Raw genomic sequence first — 23,465 nt, 5'->3', positions numbered from 1 at the left:
ACCCTATTTTGGAAAGTAGACACCCCAAGCTATTTGCTGAGAGGCATGTTGAGTCCATGGAATATTTTATATTTTGACACAAGTTGCGGGAAAATTACAAACTTTTTTTTTTTTTTTGCACAAAGTTGTCACTAAATGATATATTGCTCAAACATGCCATGGGCATATGTGGAATTACATGTGTGGAATGTGTGAGCAATATATCATTTAGTGATAACTTTTTGTTATTTTTTTTTTCTTTATCATTATTCAATCACTTGGGACAAAAAAAATGTAATATTTAATGGGCTCAACATGCCTCTCAGCAATTTCCTTGAGGTGTCTACTTTCCAAAATGGGGTAATTTGGGGGGGGGGGTTGTACTGCCCTGCCATTTTACCACCTCAAGAAATGACATAGGCAGTCATAAACTAAAAGCTGTGTAAATTACAGAAAATGTACCCTAGTTTGTAGACGCTATAACTTTTGCGCAAACCAATAAATATACGCTTATTGACATTTTTTTTTTACCAAAGACATGTGGCCGAATACATTTTGGCCTAAATGTATGACTAAAATTTAGTTTATTGGATTTTGTTTATAACAAAAATTTCAAAATTTTCAGTCTTTTTCCGTTTATAGCGCAAAAAATAAAAACCGCAGAGGTGATCAAATACCATCAAAAGAAAGCTCTATTTGTGGGGAAAAAAAGGACATACATTTCGTTTGGGTACAACATTGCATGATCGCGCAATTAGCAGTTAAAGTGACGCAGTGCCAAATTGTAAAAAGTGCTCTGGTCAGGAAGGGGGTAAATCCTTCCGGGGCTGAAGTGGTTAAAGATGTACTCCCTATATATGACCCCTATACTAACTAAAAGGTTATCCCAGATCTGTAACAAGGTAACGGTACCCATCTGGGTATTTATTCCTTCTATATACTAACCTGTGCCGACACTCTCCGTTCCACACATACACACACGTACACACACACACACACACACACACACACACACATTGCTCTGTGGGAGCAATGCAGATTGAAGTCAAACCACGGACAAAGAATAAGTGCTTTACAGATTTTTCTGTAAAGGTGAACTTACCCTTTAAAGACTTACTCTAAGTTAAGCCACAGTAAAGCAGAAAGTAAGTATATAATTAAGGGGGGTCTTTACGAGACCCTTATAGGGCATACACACGGTCGGACTTTGTTCGGACATTCCGACAACAAAATCCTAGGATTTTTTCCGACGGATGTTGGCTCAAACTTGTTTTGTCTACACACGGTCGCACAAAGTTGTCGGAATTTACGATCGCCAACCACGCGGTCACGTACACCACGTACGACGAGACTAGAAAAGGCCGGTTCAGAACCAAGCGCGGCACCCTTTGGGCTCCTTTTGCTAATCTCGTGTTAGTAAAAGTTTGGTGAGAGACGATTCGCGCTTTTTCAGACTCATGGCTTTCAGATCGTTTTCTGCCGTTCAGTTTGTGCTTGTGGGTTTGTATCTGCTCTTCAGTGCGTGCAAGCAAGTTCCGCATGACTTTAAGTAGTCATTGTTTTCTTGTGCATTCGTTACTGTTTTTCAGGTCGCTCTTCACAGGCCTTGCTGTTCTTCAGTGCGTTCTGTTACTTCGTTCTGAGCAGCCGACCGTTTTCTAGCCATGTTTCGTATACGTACTCCTCGTAGAGTTCGTGCTGTGCGGGGGCTTGGTGTTGGGGTCCTGACCTTGACACAAGTCCAGTCCATGAACAGGGTGGGGAGGAGTTCATGGACCAAGAATTGGTTGCTTCAGCGTGACCAGTTCTCTCATATGCCTTTGCTCCGTAAGATCCATGAGAATAATCCTGATGATTTCAGGAACTTTCTCAGGATGACGGACCCCGTGTTTCACCGTTTGTTGGCTTTGCTGACCCCCTATATCAGCAGGCAGGATACCTGCATGAGGCAAGCCATCACTCCGGAGCAAAGGTTGGTCGCTACCCTGCGGTATTTGACGACAGGGAGAAGTCTGCAGGACTTGAAGTTCTCGACAGGCATCTCCCCCCAGGCTCTGGGGATCATTATCCCAGAGACCTGTTCTGCCATCATCCAGGTCCTACAGAAGGAGTATATGAAGGTAAGATTTTTATCCTTTAATATCACATTTATTGTATTGAATGTTTGCTAATATATTGTATTTCTTTCCTCATTTCCTAATTACCATGATTGTAATATGCTGTGAATGCCCCCTTTGTCCTCATGCATGCTGGATTTTTATGTTATTATTATTTTAGGTCCTTCATACATATTTGCCCTTCAATAACCTCCCCAGCATGGTGTCTCCTGCCCTATATTCACCTCATGTAGTCACTTAACAATGTATTTTATCAGCTCCTTAGTAGTGCTTTACCCCAAACACCCCCTAAAATGTTTTGAAATGTTATTTTTGCTTTAAATTCAGGCAGAGTGTTTAAATTCAGGCAGAGTGCCAGAGGCTTTTTTTTGTAGTGTCCCCAAATCATTTTTAGTAACCCTCCCTCCCCCAACTGCTAAGTCAGCTTATCCCAATTCATTATCCTCAATCATCTATCTGGTGACTTTGCCAAACCCATACACACTATACCCATCTCTTTTGTGCTCAGATTTATGGATGAATTCCCCAAAGCATGTAGTGCAAGGGCCTGCCTGTATACTTTCAAATGGTACTGTTTCAAGTTTTTGTATCCTATTATTATCTTGTTAGGTAATAGCAGAATGTCCAAATGTGCTCAAATGTGTACAGTGTGTATTTATATCTTTGTATTATGACACTTCTTACCTGTCCAGTGGGCTGCCAATAGTGTAACTAAGGAGGGGCTGTTTAAAGTAATACCCATTATTTAGGCATTCATCTCTCAATGAAGTGAAGAGGGTTACCTGTCCAAGATTTCCACACACCCCCTATAATGTTAGAAATGGCCCATGGGAGGGGGGGGAGGGGGAATATGATAGGTGTACCTTATACTTTGGCATTGTTAAATTCCCCTTAATAAATGCTATCTGGAGGTTGCCCCATAATGTTTGTGCCTAATCTGCTTGCCATGTTTCAGAGTAAAAATAGTAATGTTTATTGTTTTTTCCTCAACAGTTTCCTTCCACGCCACAGGAATGGCAGACTGTGGCCTCCCACTTTGCCGAGCGGTGGGACTTTCCTAACTGCGGAGGGGCAATTTATGGGAAAAACGTCCACATCGTCCCACCACCCAACTCGGGGTCGTACTATTATAATTACAAGGGGTTCAATAGTATAGTGATGTTGGCGGTGGTGTCGGCTAATTACGACTTGTATGCGGACGTGGGGAAGAATGGCTGGATGTCCGATGGTGGAGTCATCACCCAGACGGAGTTCTGCAGGCGTCTCCAGAATGGCAGCTTGGACTTGCCAGCTCCAGAGGACAATGTGGAAGGACTCCCATTTGTGTTAGTTGCTGATGAAGCGTTTGCGCTGGGGGACCACCTGATGCGGCCATTCCCGATGAGGACCCTCACCCCGGAACAGAGAGTTTTTAATTACCGGCTGGCCAGAGCCCGAAGAGTGGTGGAGAACACATTTGGAATCCTGGCCAGCCGGTTCCGCCTATTTATGACACCCATCCATATGGCGGAGTATAAACTGAACCATATTATACTTGCGTGCTGTGTTCTCCATAACTTTTTAAGGAAACATTCGGCCAACTATGCTGGCTCAGTTGGGCCTGAGGCTGGAATGATACATCAAACCACACTGACGGCGCTTGAAAGTGGCCGTCCTGGTTTGCCCTCCCTGAGTGCCCGTGATGTCCGGTTACGCTACCTGGAGTTCTTTGTGGGTAGGGGGGCTATCAATATGCCAGACAATCTGTGAAGCCTTTTTATAATAAAAAAAAAAAAGAAATTCTTTGTGGACATTTACTGCTTGTGTTTGTTTTAGCTGACCCTGACAGAAATGTGTGGAGTCCAGAAAATGTCGTGATTGTGTAACCTTATTATACAAAGCACTGTTGGCTGTTATTTACTAAATGCAAAAACACATTTCACTACAAGTGCACTTGCAACTGCACTGAAACTGCACTTGTAGTGCAAAGAGGATTTGCCCTTAGGAAATAACCCCCATTTTTGCTGAAAACAGCAATTACATCACCCCAAAAGTGTTGTAGTGTTGAGACAATAATCCACACATTCTTGAGTAACCAACTTTTTTATACCTGCACAATCACATGTGCATTTATCAAAGGTTTTTAAAACAAACCAACATGTTTGTTGTATAACAATTTTTGGGGGGGCATTATCAAAAATCGAAATGTCCATTTAAGATAAAACAGGCCTGTGTAAAACCAACAAGAAAGACAAAAAACTTGAACTTACAAAGTTCACATTAGGTAAAACCTGAAGGCTATATCAGACATCAGTATTTAGGAACTGGGTTTGATATAGCGTTCAGATGGGGGGAAATCACCCCTGGAAAAGCCAAATTTGGAAGATGCACACCAATTTACGAATGTCATCATGTGCTATCTGCCATCAGGGGGGATCAAGGGACGTGTTTTGGGGGAGCAAGCCCTTCCTCACCACTACTTTATAATTGAGGAAGGTGTTGCACCCCCAAAACACGTCCATTGATCTCCCGTGATGGCAGATAGCACATGTTGGCACACTGTGTGCATCCTCCAAATTTGGCTTTTCAAAACATTGCAAAAAGTTTTAAAAGACTGGACCACAATCCAAAAAGTGATTTTGTGGGGTTTTAAATTCGCCCCAAAACATCAATGATGTTATTATTTTTTTTAATCACATCATTGATTTTTTGCTGTATGTTTTGCAGTTCTACATTACACCCCATGATCTCCCCGATCAGGATCTGGGCACTTTCTGATGTGAAAGGATCTGGATCACGATCACCTAAAAAGAGAGAAACAAAACAAAAACAGGTATCAAAAATCTGCCACCATCCACCTCTTACCTGAGCCTGTGGTCGCAGACACTCACCTGTTGTGGTGCCAATCTCCACCACATCTTCTTCTTCCTCCTGCTCCGCTTGGGTTGGGGGTATTTCACCTTCTTCCATAGGTGGGGGGTCTGTGGTCTCCTCGGATGAGGGGTGTCCTCCGAGTCTTTTCTCCCCTATGTAAAACAAAAATGGTATAATTAGCACACAGTGATTTGATGGCAGAACTAAAAATAGGAAACATTGCTTAGAAGTGGGGTACAATTGTCTATTTTAGCCGAGTTCAAAGATGTCTTTTTTTATTGCCCTTTGTCAAGCTGCAATACTTTACCTGTTTAGTACAAGCTTCACAGATGGAGAGCCCCCTATAGTATACACTGGAGCACCTGTGTGGCCCCCCTAATAAAAATGGTGTTCTGGGGTCCCACACTAGTGCTCCAGTGTCCAGATGTAAAAACAGCTGCTCAGTGTCCTCTCCTTACACAGAATCTAGTTTGCATTTCATTCGAGTAACAAACCCATCTACACAAACAAATATTTGGCATCCAAGTAGGCCCAAAAAAAATGTTGGAAAATGCATATGGCCTAAACAATGGTGTTTTAGAGGCCGAAAGAAAAATGTTTGATACGAACGAATAATGGGCCCATGAACATTAAAGTTGCCCTTTTAAACGTTACAATTCAGAAAAGCATATGGAGCAGCACGAACGGAATAAAGACAGAAAGAATAGGAACACAGCACAACTACTTACTTTTTTGCAGCACTCTCCGGATCTTTCGGTACTGCTCTGGCTCTCTTAATTTCAGGTCCAACCACCGCTTCCTGAGCTGATCTTTCGATCTTCGTACCCCAAAATTCCTGTGAATACTTTTGACCACTTTCACCATGATCTTGGCCTTTCTGATATTGGGGTTGGGGTAAGGCCCATACTTTCCGTCATAGTCGGACTTCTTCATGATGTCGACCATCTCCAACATCTCCCCAAAGGACATATTTGTGGCCTTAAAACGTTTCCTTCTGGATCGGGATGTGATCCGGGCTTTCCTCCTCCTCCTCCTCGTTCCTGCAATTATCACGCACCTGCTGTAACTCCGCCATGTGCTCTTCCCCCACTGCACCGAACGAAAAGGGGCGGGGAATAGACTAGAAAGAACGTCAGGGGCGGGCGGAGTTACACGCATGCGCAGTGTGTATAAAGCGTAACACGCGTGCGTATTACGTACGATCTGTGAGCGGAGGAAGGAGCATTGGACGCGCCGATCGTAAGAACGAAGGTAAGAGACAAACTTGTGCCTATACTGCTTCTACATTGAGGCCTATATTGTAACAAGATTAGGAGAGTTTTGTCTGACATTAGGCTTTGTCTTGTGTTGTGTCTTGCAGTGAACATGCAGTGACTTCATGTCAGTATTCCTAGATATGTTAAGGGAGCTGACATGTCTGTGGGAGATTAAACACCCCCATTTCAAGAACCAAGCAAAGAGGAAAGCAGCACTGGTGCAATTGTGTGAAATTGTGAAGCAGGTGATCCCCACGGCAGACATCACCTATTTAAAGATCTTCATTGGTGGCCTGAGGAGCACATATCTAAGGGAGCGCAAGAAGGCCCTGGATTCACAGAGATCCGGAGCAGCAGATGACATCTATGTCCCCAGGATGTTGTACTACGACAGGCTGCATTTTCTGGTAGGTCAGACTGAACCCAGGTCATCCCTCTCCAGTCTTCCTTCCACGCTTCCTTCCCCCCAGCTGAGGCTTCTGACGCCCAACCTGGGCCTTCCAGGCAACATGTGGAGGAGCCCAGATTGAGCCAGGTATAGCATTCCTCTAAATATTTCTGCTTGTCCAATCAATGATGTTAACTAGATGTTAGTTGGGAGTACTAATTTAGGATTGTGATTGATGATGCAAAACATTACAATCATGTCCCTTTTTCATACACAGGGAAGTCTCAGCCAGGAGGTGGCCGGGCCGAGCCGGCTGGCTGATCTGCAGGTCCCTTCACCCCCCCTGAAAAGAGAAAGTGGCAGGAGGAGGAGTGCCCTAGAGGAGGCTGCCAGAGGACTCTTTTGGAGGGCTACAGAGGTCCTGGACCGTGGAGGAGGACATTGCTGCCACCATTGCCTATAAAATGCAGAGGATGGAGGAGGGCCAACAAGCCATGTGTGAGTCGCTCATATTGGAGGCTCTTAACAAAGGTATGAGGGGCCAAATTACAGCTCAGACACACCTTTGCGATGGTCCTCCTCCTCGTCCTCCCTCTCCTCCAGGTCCTCCCAGTCCTCCTCCAGGTCCTACGCCTCCTCCTGCCACATCTCCAACAGCACAGCCACAGCCAGGAAGGAAGCGTGGAAGGAAGACCAGAAAGTGAGGACCCTGGATCCAGTCTGGTCGGCCAAAAAATGCAGCCTCTTGTGGTACCACAGCCTGGGGACACACATGTCATCTGCTGCTTTCCGGATCTCTGCGAATTCTGGACCAGACTGCCCTCCCTTACATATGGACTCCTCAGGCCACCAATTTTGATGTTCAAGAATTGATGTCTGCCATGGGGTCCCAGGCTTCACTAATTTCTCCTGTTGATCCAGTGTTGCCTTCCTCTTTATTTGGTTCTGAGCCCTTAATAAAGGATTTTTGTTTTGAATTATACTCTCCTATGTGTTTTACTTCAAAAATGACAGTTTTTTGGTGAGGATTCAGGTACATTTCAAATCTACAATGTGAAATGAACAAGGGACACCAACAACAAACAATCTCCTGGAGATTAAATAATAAAAGATATCAATGGTGTTGTGGTAACTTGACACACAAAACACACACAAAAATATTCTGGAGTAAAAATAAAAATAACATTGAACAAAGATCAGCCTTTGAAAAAATACAAACATTAAATAAAAAAAAAAGGCTTAAAATCCCCCCCCAAAAAAAAAAATTCTGTCAGATGTGACAACTAATAACAATATATTCAGGGAATCCCAATAAAAAAACAAAAATAAAACTTTGTGAGAAGTGTGTGTGAATATGAACAGCAAAACTACTTAATTCTTGTCACATTCTAAAGAAGAAGAGAGTGCGCTGTATTAAACCATTTTTAACATTGCAGCGTGACGAAAGTGCTGTATCCATTGTGAACGCTAAGTTTACCAGAACGAGCTGTTCCGTCTTGGAATTTCTTCTGAGCATGCGTGGCACTTTGTGCGTCGGAACAGGCCACACACGGTCGGAATTGACGCGATCGGATTTTGTTGTCGGAAAATTTTATCTCCTGCTCTCCAACTTTGTGTGTTGGAAAATCCGATGGAAAATGTCCGATGGAGCCCACACACGGTCGGAATTTCTGACAACACGCTCCGATCGGACATTTTCCATCGGAAAATCCGACCGTGTGTACGGGGCATTACAGTTACAATGCAATTCAAGGCAAGAAGGGCCCTGCTCATGAAAGCTTACAATCTAAAGGGATGTGGAAGTGATACAAAAAGTACTAACTGTGTGGGGATGAGTTTTTTTTTAAGAAAATAAGATCCAGTTGCTACAGTATCTGAGCAGAGCCACTGTTAGAAATCATGGGGCCCCGTACAGCCTACCTGACAGCCCCCCTCCCCCCATGAAAATGTTAAAAAGATATTTTCACTAATAATAAATTAAAATCATTATTAGTGGACACAAACATTCCAATATACATAAATACATTCTGTCTGGAATCCAAAATTCTCCCCAAACAATATTGCACATATTCCCCCAACTCCCAGTTCAAATCCCCCCTCCCAGCACTAATCTTTGCCTCCAACCCCAGTTCAAATCCCATCCCAATTCCCTTCCTAGCACAAATTCCTCACCCTAAAAACATTGACCCATTAGCACATATCCTCTTTCTTCCCAAACTTTCTATCCTAGCACAAATCTTCTTCTCCAAATCCCCCATGTCATCACAAATCCCTCCTATTAGCCCCTATTCCTTCACCCCCTCCTGGCACAAAATCCCCCCCATCTCCTCTCCAAGCACAAATCTTCTTTCTCCAATCCCCCTCCTAGGATAAATTCCCACAAATCCTCCCTCCTAGCATATCCCCCTCTTCCTTCCTCCCTACCCAAATCCCCCACCCCCCCTCCTAGCACAAACATTCCCCCCTTCTGGCTTAAACCCCCCCAACCCTCCTCCTAGCACAAACACCCCCCCTCATTATTCCTTCTAGCACATATCCCCCTTGCTCAAATCTCCATTACACTTCCCAGCACAGATATTCACCCATCCCCCTCCCCCAACTTACATGGGGGAGCCAGTGCAGAGCCAGGAGGAGATGCGCTGTGTTTTGCTCTTTCCTCATGTCAGAAGAGTGCTCATCTATACATTACATGAGACAGGATCGCTATTAGATAGCATTGGACTGTACACACACACCGCCCCTCTCTCCTCCAAGGCCTGCTCATTTCCCAGCAGCAGAAAATAAGGATAGGGGGAGGTGTGTGTGTGTACAGCATACCTTTCAACCGTCCCGGATTCGCCAAGACCATCCCAGGATTTGATGTAAGTCCCGGCATCCCGGCGAATCAAAGCAACGTCTCAGAGTGGAACCCAATGCCGGGAAAAGTCACGGCACTTGGCTCCATTGACTTCTCTGACAGGGATGCACTGGCGCTGGCACCAGCAGGGATTTTTTTCAGCCGGCGCTGCTCACTTCTTCCTGCCAGAGGCGGCACCTTCATAAGCCTGTGATCAATCAGGAATGTCGGGGCCGGTGGCTCCACCCCCCTGTACCGGGACTCTGCGACCCAGGGGCGTACTGACCACATCGGGCACTGGGTCAGTAGGGAGAGTGTAGTGGCAGCTGGTACGGGGAGTGGGACAGTGAATGCCAACAGGTGTGGGCAGGACGACCACACCCGACTCAAGGATGGAGCGGGCAAGGTGAGCAGAGAGGGCAGCAAGGAATGAATGACCCTGGAGGGAGAAGAGCTCTGAGGACCTTCCAGGACTGGAGAAGAGGCTGACCGGAGCCGGAGAAGGAGTGAGAGGTGTAGGCAGTCAGGGACAGCTGTATCTCACAGCAAACAGATCCTCTGGAAGGAGCAGAGCACCTCCGTAACCTCCTGTCCTCACCCAGCTACAAGAAAGGGCCCTGCCCACTGCTAGCATGGAAGGTACTGTACCAGGCATCACACATCTTCCCACAGACAGGTTTTGTTTAACCTCTCCACTTAAGCCCCTCACACTGGCAAGAGTTTGGCCACACACATTTTGCCGATACGCGTGCCGCAAGTCGTCCCTTACCTCAAGTGTCTCTTATTCAAAAGTTCAAAAGTTGGGAGGTATGGTACAGTCCAATGCAATCTAAGAGTGATCCTGTCTCATGTACTGTATAGATAAAAAACAAGTAAAAAGGCGCAAAGCAGGTATACCTCACATAACAGATCCTAAATAGTCCAATGGCAGGGTAGGTGACTGTAGGTGTATATAGACATATACACAAGAGGAAGTCTATCAGGGCTGCCACCAATAAAAGACCAGAAGCAGGGTCCAATAGGCTGAGGAAGATAAAAACAAGGAAGAGGGGCGCCTCTGAGTATAAATCAATAATCATTTATTACAACAAACAATATCCACTCACATGGAAGACTGTAGTATTGCGTTCTGGTGCATCTCTGAGTAGAGGAGAGGTTGGAGGACCACAAGTCTCAGCGAGTCCGTGCAGTGCTGGTCACACATCAAGTCCTTGCAGGGATGGATGGTGATGGCAGAACACGGTGGAAGTTCCCTCGGGTCTCCAGATGGCACTTCAGAATGGGTAGTAAGTTAAATAACAAAGACCAACGGTCTGTGGGTTCCAGGGAGGGGGTGGGGGGACGTCAAGGCTGATCGCCGGGCGCGCTGCCGTCTGAGGCCCGTACGGCTCCGTGGAGAGAGATGGTGACGGCCGTACAGGGAGCCAGAACGAGGCCTGGAAAGCAAGCGCGGCGCCGGGCCGTGACGTCACAGCTCTGCGACGCGTTTCCGAGTCTGCGCGCTATAGATGACAGGAATAGCGGCACTCCTTTTTCAAGCATAGGGGGCAGATGTGATGGCAGTCCTTTTGTAGTCTTTGGGAGGGAGGGGGAAGGGGCGGGGCTGAGAATAATAAACAGTATCCGGATACAATGCAGCTGTTTGGCAATACTAGATATAATGCACATGGAAGTGGGGCACAAGTAGATAAAATTTAAACATGGAGTATCTGTACATACATATATAGAAGACATATGAGCATAGTTATACATAGAATTGGAAAATGGAAATTAAAAAATTAAAATTGTTTGATTAAAAACCAGTACACATCCACCTGCAGAATAAAACCTGGTGCATATGCAACTAATGTGGACCATATATAAGAACATGTAAGTGTATCAATTGAGAATTGGGATGGTACTAAAAATTAATAATAATAATATTAATGATCATAGACCAGTGCAAGATAAAAAATATATATATATATATATATATATATATATATGTACAGATACTCCATGTTTAAATTTTATCTACTTGTGCCCCACTTCCATGTGCATTATATCTAGTATTGCCAAACAGCTGCATTGTATCCGGATACTGTTTATTATTCTCAGCCCCGCCCCTTCCCCCTCCCTCCCAAAGACTACAAAAGGACTGCCATCACATCTGCCCCCTATGCTTGAAAAAGGAGTGCCGCTATTCCTGTCATCTATAGCGCGCAGACTCGGAAACGCGTCGCAGAGCTGTGACGTCACGGCCCGGCGCCGCGCTTGCTTTCCAGGCCTCGTTCTGGCTCCCTGTACGGCCGTCACCATCTCTCTCCACGGAGCCGTACGGGCCTCAGACGGCAGCGCGCCCGGCGATCAGCCTTGACGTCCCCCCACCCCCTCCCTGGAACCCACAGACCGTTGGTCTTTGTTATTTAACTTACTACCCATTCTGAAGTGCCATCTGGAGACCCGAGGGAACTTCCACCGTGTTCTGCCATCACCATCCATCCCTGCCAGGACTTGATGTGTGACCAGCACTGCACGGACTCGCTGAGACTTGTGGTCCTCCAACCTCTCCTCTACTCAGAGATGCACCAGAACGCAATACTACAGTCTTCCATGTGAGTGGATATTGTTTGTTGTAATAAATGATTATTGATTTATACTCAGAGGCGCCCCTCTTCCTTGTTTTTATCTTCCTCAGCCTATTGGACCCTGCTTCTGGTCTTTTATTGGTGGCAGCCCTGATAGACTTCCTCTTGTGTATATGTCTATATACACCTACAGTCACCTACCCTGCCATTGGACTATTTAGGATCTGTTATGTGAGGTATACCTGCTTTGCGCCTTTTTACTTGTTTTTTGTTCTACATAGAAGCTCCTAGTGCTGCATGCACATGTATACTCACATTTAACATCACTATGTCTGTAATTACCTGCCTTATGAATTCATTACTAATGGTTCCTTGTACATCATTTTTTATTTAAATTTATTGCACCTGCACTGTTATTTGTTTGTAGTGTCCCTATAGACATATACGTATACCAATAACCTCTATAGTGCTTTCCACTCCCTTCCTCCCCCCATCCGTCCTCCCCCCCCCCCCCCCCCCCTCATTTAACCTAGCTTTGGTCATCTATCATGGAATTCCTAGATGACATAGAAACTTATAAGTATAAGGTATTGGAAGAACTATATGCCATTCTACCTTCCCATATGTTCTCCAATGACATCAAGCTAACCGGCACTACTAGATATTCTCTGTGTGGCAAATTTAAACATCTAGAAAGAATTATCAAACACATTAATTTACAATGGTGGGATAAATTCTTTCTAGAAAGGTATATCTCCACTAAGATCTCGCCCAGAGGTCTTAGAGTCACCAAGGACTGCCCCTTTCTTGATACTGTTCGTAAAAAAGAATGGGAAAATATTTCCGAATTTTGTACCTCAAAATGGATGGAAATCCTGGTTGAACATAGATTACATCTTTTTGAAAAACTCAGGTTAGAAGCCAATGCCATAGCCAAGACCATCATTGATCAGAAAGTCATTATCCCACTCTCTTGGTTTATGATCTTGAAGAAAAACACTAAGTCCGATGAGGACTTTATGTTAAAAGGCAAACTAGGTAAATTCAAGAGAGATCTTGACGATTTTAATTTAGATCGTGTGTTCAATTGGAAACAAAAATTGCCACAGTCCACCCACGACATTAAATCGTCGTGTCCTTCTCATCCCTGCTTCCCTTCCCCTCCCCCACCCTACATATCATCACATGTTTCTCACCCACATCCACCACCCCCCATCCAACCTCCCAATCACCCCCCTCCCCTAATGGGAATTTGTTTCCCTTACAAAAACTCTGTACATCTGTTGTCCAATACCCATGATCGTACGGTACGTAAAACTCCCATTACCACTAAAAATAAACATAAAACCAGTAATCTATTAACTGATCTCAACAGATTTTACAACAGACCATCACGTGCTACAAAAAGCACCAATGCTGCCACAACTGCTACACTGACTTCTTGTCAGACGTCAGACAACCAGCCAGGAGCTATACCTGGGATAGCTCATTCGAATAATGCTACCGACCCACGTCATTCCATAGTACCCAGTACTACCAATGATGATCATATGGAAGTACCGTCAGGTATTACCACTGATCTTCCCATAACTACATACGTGTCCAGACCTAATCTTGGGGACACACCCAGCCATTCCACTACAGACTTGCTCTCCCCCACACTTCCCCTTTCCCACATCCCTCCCCTTTCCTCCCCCATCCCATCTACACACATGCCCCATGCCCCAGGTCCCCTCTCACCCACTGACCCTTCTTTTTTAGCTCATTGTCCTCCTCCAACCAACCGGAGAAAAAGAAAATTCACCGGAGAGGTTGTAGAGGAGGACGAACCAAGTCCAAAAAGCAACCTACTCAAATTCCGCAAACTATGAAGATTTTTAATCTGTCTTCATTAGAACTCTCCACTGCAGACACCAGTCTGCTATGCAGAGGACTCAATTTCGCTCCCATAAACAAGCCCAACCCCTTCCTCTTGTTTAAAGATCTCAACCGTTATATCCGTAATCTAACCCTTAAAAGGTTTTTTAATGCAAAACAAAATAAACCCGTAAAAGAAGATCCAGACCCACCTACATGTACTTCACCCCCCAATGTTTTTGAATATGACGGTGATATCATAGATGTCCTAGATTCCATCAGGGAAGAAGAGGACCTGCTTGATCTTTTTACACAACACATGGCCACCTCCCCGCCCATCATTCACTCCTCTTTTAAACCGAAGTCGGTTTTTTTCCCTGCCCAATCGAAAGGCCCTTTCCTAGAAAGCTTCTACAGAGTGGTATACGCTGACTTTGTGAAGCTTTGTCAATCATCCTCCACCATTCCTATTCATAAACACAATCTTACAGTCGCCGAAACTCGAGCATTAGATTCTCTCATTCAAAACACTAATGTAGTCATCAAAACAGCAGATAAAGGAGGAAGTATAGTGGTACTGGACAGAGCAGACTACATTAAAGAGGCCCATAGACTCCTCTCAGACCAAACCACATACATTAAACTTAAAAAAGACCCCACTAGCGAATTTGCTCTGGAGGCGAGCAATTTGGTCCAATCAGCTCTTAATAATGGAGTGATTAATAAAACGGAAGCTTCCTTTTTTCTGAAAAGCTTCTACCAGGTTCCATATTTCTATTATTTGCCCAAAATCCACAAGAACACAACCACTCCCCCGGGAAGACCCATCGTGGCGGCGATGGACAGTGTTACCACGGGATTCAGCCAATATATTGATCAATTTTTACAGCCACTAGTTAAGGAATTACCGTCATATATCAGAGATGGTTCACATCTCCTAGAACTCCTAGCACCGTACAAGTGGGAATCCACCTACTTGTGGCTTTCATTGGATGTTACTTCACTCTACACCTCCATCCCCCACTCATTTGGATTATTAGCTCTGGAATTCTTTCTTGCCCAGGACCCTCTTTTAAACCCCAGACAAGCTGCTTTCATCATGGAGGCTACCAATTTTTGTTTAACCCATAACTACTTTGATTTCAATGGTGAGTTCTTCCTGCAAGCACAGGGGACCGCCATGGGAGCTAATTTCGCCCCCTCCTATGCCAACCTGGCTATGGGTTACTGGGAGAAAAACTTTATATGGCACAATAACCCACACTCAGCAAATATCATTTTCTTTGGGCGCTATATAGATGATCTGATCGTGATCTGGGACGGCTCCCCAGATCAGATTACATCATTTGTGGACCACTGTAACCATAATCCCTATGGACTTGCCTTCACCCACACCTCTGACCCCACCCATTTAACATATCTCGATTTAGAATTGGGTCACATGGACGATAGAATCATTGCTAAAAATTACACCAAGCCAACTGCTGGGAATTCCTTCTTACATTTTCACAGCTGCCACTATCCGAAGTGGACGAAAAATATACCAAAGGGACAGTTCTGCCGTCTCAGACAGAACTGTACCCTTGATAGCGATTATGCAGCCTCCAGCATTCCATTAAAAAACAAATTCGCAGAAAAACAATACCCTAAAGAATTGGTTGATGTAGCTTGTGCATCCTATTCCAAGGGTAAACCAGCCAAAACAAATACTTGCCCAACTGATCACTCCACCAGATTTATCACGACCTTTCACTATGAATATAAAAAAATGGAAAACATCATGAAAAAACATTGGGGGATTCTATTACAGGACCCCCTTCTCAAAACTCTTCTCCCTACAGTACCACGAATCACTTACCGTAAAGCACCTAACTTGAAAAGTAAAATTGCCCCAAGCAAATTCAAAACTACTGTGACCAACGACCATGCCACCACACTTATACCTCTGGTTGGCATGTATCGATGCAAAAAAACCCTATGCAAAACTTGTGCCTTTGTTAAACATGGACAAAAGTCATTCCTTTCCAAAGGTAAAACGTACCAAATAGACCAATTCTACAATTGTTCTTCCGATTTTGTAGTCTACGGCCTTATGTGCCCCTGTGGACTGATCTATGTCGGTAGAACAATCTGCCCCCTCAGACAGCGTTTCGGTCAACACCGGAGACTGATAGAGGGTGGCAAAGATATGCACAGTGTCCCACGACATTTTGCTAGTTTTCACCAAAAATCCACCACGGGCCTCACTGTATGGGTAATTGAACAAATCCCCAAGTCATATACTCCCGCCGAACGTTTCAAAAAGCTCTGTGCAAGGGAAACGTTCTGGATTTACAATCTCGACGTCCTCTCGCCTGGAGGCTTGAATGAGGGCATCGAGATTGCCACCATATTATAGATATATATTGCTTTTATTTGCTTATATATGGTATGTGTATATTCATTGCTTGTATCTTTATCATCCTTACCACAGGTTGTATACACACTAACATATCTATTATTGTGGGGGTGGCGGGTGCACGAGTAAGTATATTCCATTCCCCGCCCCCTCCCCTGCCCTCATTCTTTCCCATTACCCCTCTAACCCCCCCCCCCCTTTTTTCTCCATTCCTTTCTTCCCCCCCCCCCCCCTCCTTTCCCTTCTTGTTTTTCCTCCCCGCCCCCCCCCCCCTTCCCCCCCCCCCCCCCCCCCTCCCCCTTTTTTTTCCCCTCCCTTTGCTCCTTTCTCCTGGTTCTTCCCTTGCGGACTGTGTTACATTGCTAATTATATTTACAGTATGTACTGATATTTATGTTTATATAATCACCATCTCTTGTGTATTTTACATATATAAATTTCTTATTATTTTTTTTATATATATATATATATATTTTTTATCTTGCACTGGTCTATGATCATTAATATTATTATTATTAATTTTTAGTACCATCCCAATTCTCAATTGATACACTTACATGTTCTTATATATGGTCCACATTAGTTGCATATGCACCAGGTTTTATTCTGCAGGTGGATGTGTACTGGTTTTTAATCAAACAATTTTAATTTTTTAATTTCCATTTTCCAATTCTATGTATAACTATGCTCATATGTCTTCTATATATGTATGTACAGATACTCCATGTTTAAATTTTATCTACTTGTGCCCCACTTCCATGTGCATTATATCTAGTATTGCCAAACAGCTGCATTGTATCCGGATACTGTTTATTATTCTCAGCCCCGCCCCTTCCCCCTCCCTCCCAAAGACTACAAAAGGACTGCCATCACATCTGCCCCCTATGCTTGAAAAAGGAGTGCCGCTATTCCTGTCATCTATAGCGCGCAGACTCGGAAACGCGTCGCAGAGCTGTGACGTCACGGCCCGGCGCCGCGCTTGCTTTCCAGGCCTCGTTCTGGCTCCCTGTACGGCCGTCACCATCTCTCTCCACGGAGCCGTACGGGCCTCAGACGGCAGCGCGCCCGGCGATCAGCCTTGACGTCCCCCCACCCCCTCCCTGGAACCCACAGACCGTTGGTCTTTGTTATTTAACTTACTACCCATTCTGAAGTGCCATCTGGAGACCCGAGGGAACTTCCACCGTGTTCTGCCATCACCATCCATCCCTGCCAGGACTTGATGTGTGACCAGCACTGCACGGACTCGCTGAGACTTGTGGTCCTCCAACCTCTCCTCTACTCAGAGATGCACCAGAACGCAATACTACAGTCTTCCATGTGAGTGGATATTGTTTGTTGTAATAAATGATTATTGATTTATACTCAGAGGCGCCCCTCTTCCTTGTTTTTATGTACTGTATAGATGAGCGCTCTTCTGATACGAGGCGAGAACACAACACAGCGCATCTCCTCCTGGCTGTTTATTCTCTGCCTCTTCTTCTCTCAGTGCTCCAGCCTCCCGTCTCCTTGTCCCGGTCCTAAGTGCAGGCTGGGGTGGTCGGGGGAAGGCGCTCAGTGGGCGTCGGCCAGACACAACATCCAAGGGAGCCCTGGGGGGCAGAACTAAAATCTGGCACAGCCCACCCCAGCACCCCCCTGGTGGAAGGGAGAGGGGGAGAAACCGTCTTTCAGATGCTGCAGAGAGCCACACAGGACATTGTTCTGTCATCGTTCAATTCTCTGCTCCACCGATCCTCCTGCTGTCCGGGCCCCCCCTGTCTGCCCAGGCCCCCTACAGGAGGTACCCCCCTATCAGCGGCCCTATATATGAGGACTACAAAACATCTCCCTCTATGTCATGGAGAAGAGGAGATGTAGAGGTGTCCCATTCTAGAATGACAACAGTTCTCCTCCATTAACTCATTGTGGTGAGTGAACCTGTAGTACACCTTAGGTTTATTTATCTCTGTATGTTTGTATTATATTTCAACAGCAACATCTACGAGCCAAGAATCAAATGGTGTGCAATGCAAAACTTGTATATCTATGGGCTCCAGCTCCTGTGAGACTGACACCACCATGAACTGCACCGGACAAGAGACCCAGTGTGTGAGCAATGCACTGACAACCACATATGGTAATTTCATACACGTTTGATAACACCTTACATATTGCAGTTTCATGATGCAAATGTGTCTTGTCCTAGTATATTGAGCTCAGACATCACTCAGCCCCTACCTTCCCATGTGACAGTGTTGGTGCTTGGTGATTGGCCCAGTGCTGTCACATAGAGGTGGGCAGAGAGTCCTGAACCTTGTGTAAGCTCCAACCAGAATTAACTTCAAGCTTACACAGGACCAGAGGAGGACTTGGCCGTTGAGAGTTTCCTAGGCAGAACAATTGATATACACTATATTACCAAAAGTATTGGGACGCCTGCCTTTACACGCACATGAATTTCGTGGCATCCCAGTCTTAGTCCGTAGGGTTCAATATTGAGTTGGCCCACCCTTTGCAGCTATAACAGCTTCAACCCTTCTGAGAAGGCTGTCCACAAGGTTTAGGAGCGTGTCTATGGGAATGTTTGGTCAGGCGCTGATGTTAGATGAGAAGGCCTGGCTCACAGTCTGCTCTAATTCATCCCAAAGGTGTTCTATTGGGTTGAGGTCAGGACTCTGTGCAGGGCAGTCCAGGGGCAGACTGACAATTCATAGGGCCCCAGGGCAATAGAAGATCATGGGGCCCCCTGTGTCCCCGCCCACACGCAAGCCATACCTATACAAATCCCCACCTACATAAATCATGGGGCACACAGTAAGGCACATCACATTGCATACAGCAGAGCTTAGGGCACATCATGGGGCACACAGGAGGGCACTGAGCACATCACAGGGCATGGGGCACATCACAGGGCACACAGGAGGACACATAATGGGGCACACAGGAGGGCACTGAGCACATCACAGGGCATGGGGCACATCACAGGGCACACAGGAGGGTTTATTATGCTGTACACAGCAGGGCAAATTATTGAGCACAGCATGGTGCATCACAGGGGGTACAGGGCACATCAGAGGGTACACAGCAGGGCACATCAGGAGGTACACAGCAGGGCATGCCGCACATCACAGGGCATGTGGCACATAGTATGGCACACAGCAGAGCACACAGTAGGGCACATGATTGGGAACAGGGCACATTAGGCGGTACACAGCAGGGCGCATCACAGGGCATGAGGCACACATCCCAGGGCATGGGGCACACAGTAGGGCACATCAGGGAGTACACAGCACATCGCAGGGCATGGGGCACACAGTAGAGCACATCACAGGGCACATAGTAGAGCACAACAGGTGAAACACAGAAGGATATGGGGCACATAGCAGGGCACATCACAAGGCAAGGGGCACACAGTAGGGCACATTAGGGGGTACACAGCAGGGCACATCACAGGCCATGGGGCACGCAGTAGGGCAAATACCAAAACACAGGGCACAAAGTAGATCACTGGGATCCTCCAGACTCAGCACAGTGTCTCTCAGGGTGGCACAGGGGGGACACTGTTGGGCGAGGGCACAGGGGGGACACTATGCGGGTGGGTGGCATAAGGGGACACTGGGTGGAGGGCACAAGGGGACACTGTGGGTGGGTGGTGGGGACACTAGGGGGGGGTGGAGGGCTCAGGGGGGACACTGTGGGTGGAGGGGACCTTCTAGGAAGATTTTTCACACAATTTTGGAGTGTGCCAGTGGGAATTTGTGCCAATTCAGACAAAAGAGCATTTGTGAGGTCAGGTACAGATGTTGGATGGGAAGACCTGGCTCGCTATCAATGTTCCAACTCATCCCAAAGCTGTTCAATAGTGATGAGGTCAGGGCTCTGTGCAGGACACACCAAACCCATCAAATCATGTCTTTATGGAGCTGGGTGCAGTGGTGTATTTTGGTTTTGTGCTGCCCTAGGCAAGACTAAAATTGGGTGCCCCCCATCTAAATTTGTCTAACCCCAGCTGCAGTTGTGGCTTCCTCATCAGACTCTGAGACATGGTCCGTCCAAGTGCCACATATGTGATCAGTGGAGCAGAGGACGGAGTCAGCGGGACATAGGACGGGGTCAGCAGGTCGGAGAATGAGGCGGCACTGCTGAAGCTGCACTGATATGCGGCACTGATGGGCACTGATAGGCTACACTGGGGAAATTAATGCCAAAAATCTCCAGAAACTTTGTTTAGATCGTGATCAGCTGGACACAACTGATCACGTGGTAAAGAGCCACTGTGATAGGCTCTTTTTCCCCGACATGTGATCAGCTGTGTCCAAAGCAGCGGACGGGCACGGTTCTGAGGGCATCAATGGACGCCAGTGGCGGTCGTTTATAAAGGGAGCAGGGGCGGCGCCCCCCTAATCAATGCGTCAGGCCCCTAATCTTCATGCAGGGTGCCGGACGCATGGATTTCAATGGATTTCAATTTTTTTTAAGCACATGATTAGAACCCGAGGCTTTAATTGGCTTCCAAAAGGGTGGGCTCGGGCCGCAGAGCACTGCACCCTGAGCCCACCCACTTGTGTGACATTAGTGAATTAATATTCATTAAAGTCTTACTGCTTCTTCTCCCAGCCGGGAGTCCTAAGACCCGATTGGCCAGGAGGGGAAGCGACTGTCAGGACTCAGGAAGAGGTGCAGGGGGGAAGCCCCCAAAGCCGCGACCTGGATGGGGTAAGTGTGGGGCTGGTGGGTGACGGGTGAGTGAAGCGGCAATTGAATGGACGATCGACCGATCAAGAGAAGGGGGGTGGGTGGGGGGATTGACTGGGTAAGGTTAATTTGCCGCACCCCTCCACCCCTCCCCAAAGAAATTGAGCGCCAGCCGCCACTGTTGGATGCCCTCCCAGAACTGGACAATTGCGCTGTAGCTGTCATTTGGCTATAGCGTGGTCACCTTGGGGGGCAGCGCTGCCCCCCTAAAAAATGCCGCCCGAGGCAAGTGCCCTGTTTGCCTCACGGCAGATACGCCCCTGGCTGGGTGTATAGACATATCTAGGCATGGTCCACTGCTGTCACCATCAACAAACCCACCCTGAGAAATGCCATGCAGCATCGTTGGAGTGTATATAGATGGGAAGTGGTTGCAGCGAGACTGCAGGAGATCAGCAAGACAGATATAACAAATGTTCAGAAGTAAAAAACATTTTATTTTAATTAAAGTCAATTGTATAGGATACGCTTCAACAAAACTGATGTCATTCATCTTAGGGTTACATCTATTTTTATGAAAGTCAGGAGTTAAATGTCACTTGTGTTAAAATTCTCTTCCTGCAGGAAGCACCTCTTTTTTTTCATTCTTTCGAGGATGTGGTACTAAATCTCTGTGTGATGCTCAAAACCTTTCCACTACTATGAATTATATGACTCTTGTAAACAACTTTACTTGTGAAAGCACCACCATCAATCCCAGCACTACTACTCCGAGCACCACTACTCCGAGCACTACTACTCCGAGCACCACTACTCCGAGCACTACTAGTCCGAGCACCACTACTCCGAGCACTACTACTCCGAGCACCACTACTCCGAGCACCACTACTCCGAGCACTACTAGTCCGAGCACCACTACTCCGAGCACTACTACTCCGAGCACCACTACTCCGAGCACCACTACTCCGAGCACCACTACTCCGAGCACCACTACTCCGAGCACCACTACTCCGAGCACCACTACTCCGCGCACCACTACTCCGCGCACCACTACTCTGAGCACCGCTACTCCGAGCACCGCTACTCCGAGCACCGCTACTCCGAGCACTGCTACTACGAGCACCACTACTCCGCGCACCACTACTCCGAGCACCACTACTCCGAGCACTACTACTCCGAGCACCACTACTCCGAGCACTATTACTCCGAGCACCACTACTCCGCGCACCACTACTCTGCGCACCACTACTCCGAGCACTACTCCGAGCACCACTACTCCGAGCACTACTACTCCGCGCACCACTACTCCGAGCACTACTACTCCGAGCACTACTACTCTGAGCACTGCTACCCCGAGCACTGCTACTCCGAGCACCACTACTCCGCGCACCACTACTCCGAGCACCACTACTCCGAGCACCACTACTCCGAGCACCACTACTCCAAGCACTACTACGAGCACTACTACTCCGAGCACCACTACTCCGAGCACTACTACTCCGCGCATCGCTACTCCGCGCACCACTACTCTGCACACCACTACTCCGAGCACCACTACTCTGCGCACCACTACTCCGAGCACCACTACTCTGCGCACCACTACTCCGAGCACTACTACGAGCACTACTACTCCGAGCACCACTACTCCGAGCACTACTACTCCGCGCATCGCTACTCCGCGCACCACTACTCCGAGCACTACTACTCCGAGCGCCACTACTCCGAGCACTACTACTCCGAGCACTACTACTCCGAGCACTACTACTCCGAGCACCACTACTCCGAGCACCACTACTCCACGCACCACTACTCCACGCACCACTACTCCGAGCACTACTACTCCGAGCACCACTACTCCGCGCACCACTACTCCGAGCACTACTACTCCGCGCACTACTACTCCAAGCACCACTACTCCGAGCACCACTACTCCGAGCACCACTACTCCAAGCACTACTACTCCGAGCAATGGGGGAAGCAGCACTGCAAGCAATGGGGGAAACAGCACTACAAGAAATGGGGGAAACGGCATTACTGCTCCAAGAAATGGGGAAGTCATTTTCCTGCTCTTTTCCACACTCACCGCCATCCTTATCCTCCACCAGTTTAATAAGGATCCCTAAACATCTTCGGACGTCTGCTTGTGAAGACAAGAACACCCATTGGAGGATGAATTCAGGGGAACAATAAATGTATATTGCTAGGACTGAAAGTTCAAAGTCAAACTGGCATTAAATATCTTTTTCATGTATGACATGTTCTGTATGAGTGTAATGCCGCGTACACACGAGTGGACTTTACGGCAGACTTTGTCCGGCAGACTTTTCGACGGACTTTCCGAACTAACGGACTTGCCTACACACGATCAACCAAAGTCCGATGGATTCGTACGTGATGACGTACACCGGACTAAAATAAGGAAGTTAATAGCCAGTAGCCAATAGCTGCCCTAGCGTCGGTTTTTGTCCCTCGGACTAGCATACAGACGGGCGGACTTTTCGACCGGACTCGAGTCCGTCGGAAAGATTTGAAACATG

The 23,465-nt window shown here is 46.8% G+C and overlaps 1 protein-coding gene across 1 annotated transcript in view; it reads left to right on the top strand.

Annotated features, from left to right (window-relative positions):
* The window catches only part of LOC141110423 (uncharacterized), a 65,323-nt gene extending 42,072 nt beyond the window's left edge, over positions 1 to 23,251 (top strand). Inside the window, exons 8-10 of the mRNA XM_073601767.1 lie at positions 18,227 to 18,370; positions 21,553 to 21,677; positions 22,932 to 23,251. Of these exons, the coding sequence (XP_073457868.1) occupies positions 18,227 to 18,370; positions 21,553 to 21,677; positions 22,932 to 23,051 (389 nt within the window). The 3' untranslated portion in view covers positions 23,052 to 23,251. The remainder of the gene's footprint in view (positions 1 to 18,226; positions 18,371 to 21,552; positions 21,678 to 22,931) is intronic.
* The last annotated feature ends 214 nt before the right edge of the window (positions 23,252 to 23,465 follow it).

This window comes from Aquarana catesbeiana, linkage group LG10, assembly GCF_042186555.1.
Source record: "Aquarana catesbeiana isolate 2022-GZ linkage group LG10, ASM4218655v1, whole genome shotgun sequence".
Taxonomy (NCBI): Eukaryota; Metazoa; Chordata; class Amphibia; order Anura; family Ranidae; genus Aquarana; species Aquarana catesbeiana.
The sequence above is the reverse complement of the archived record's forward strand: the minus strand, read 5'-3'. Positions and strand labels throughout refer to the sequence as shown.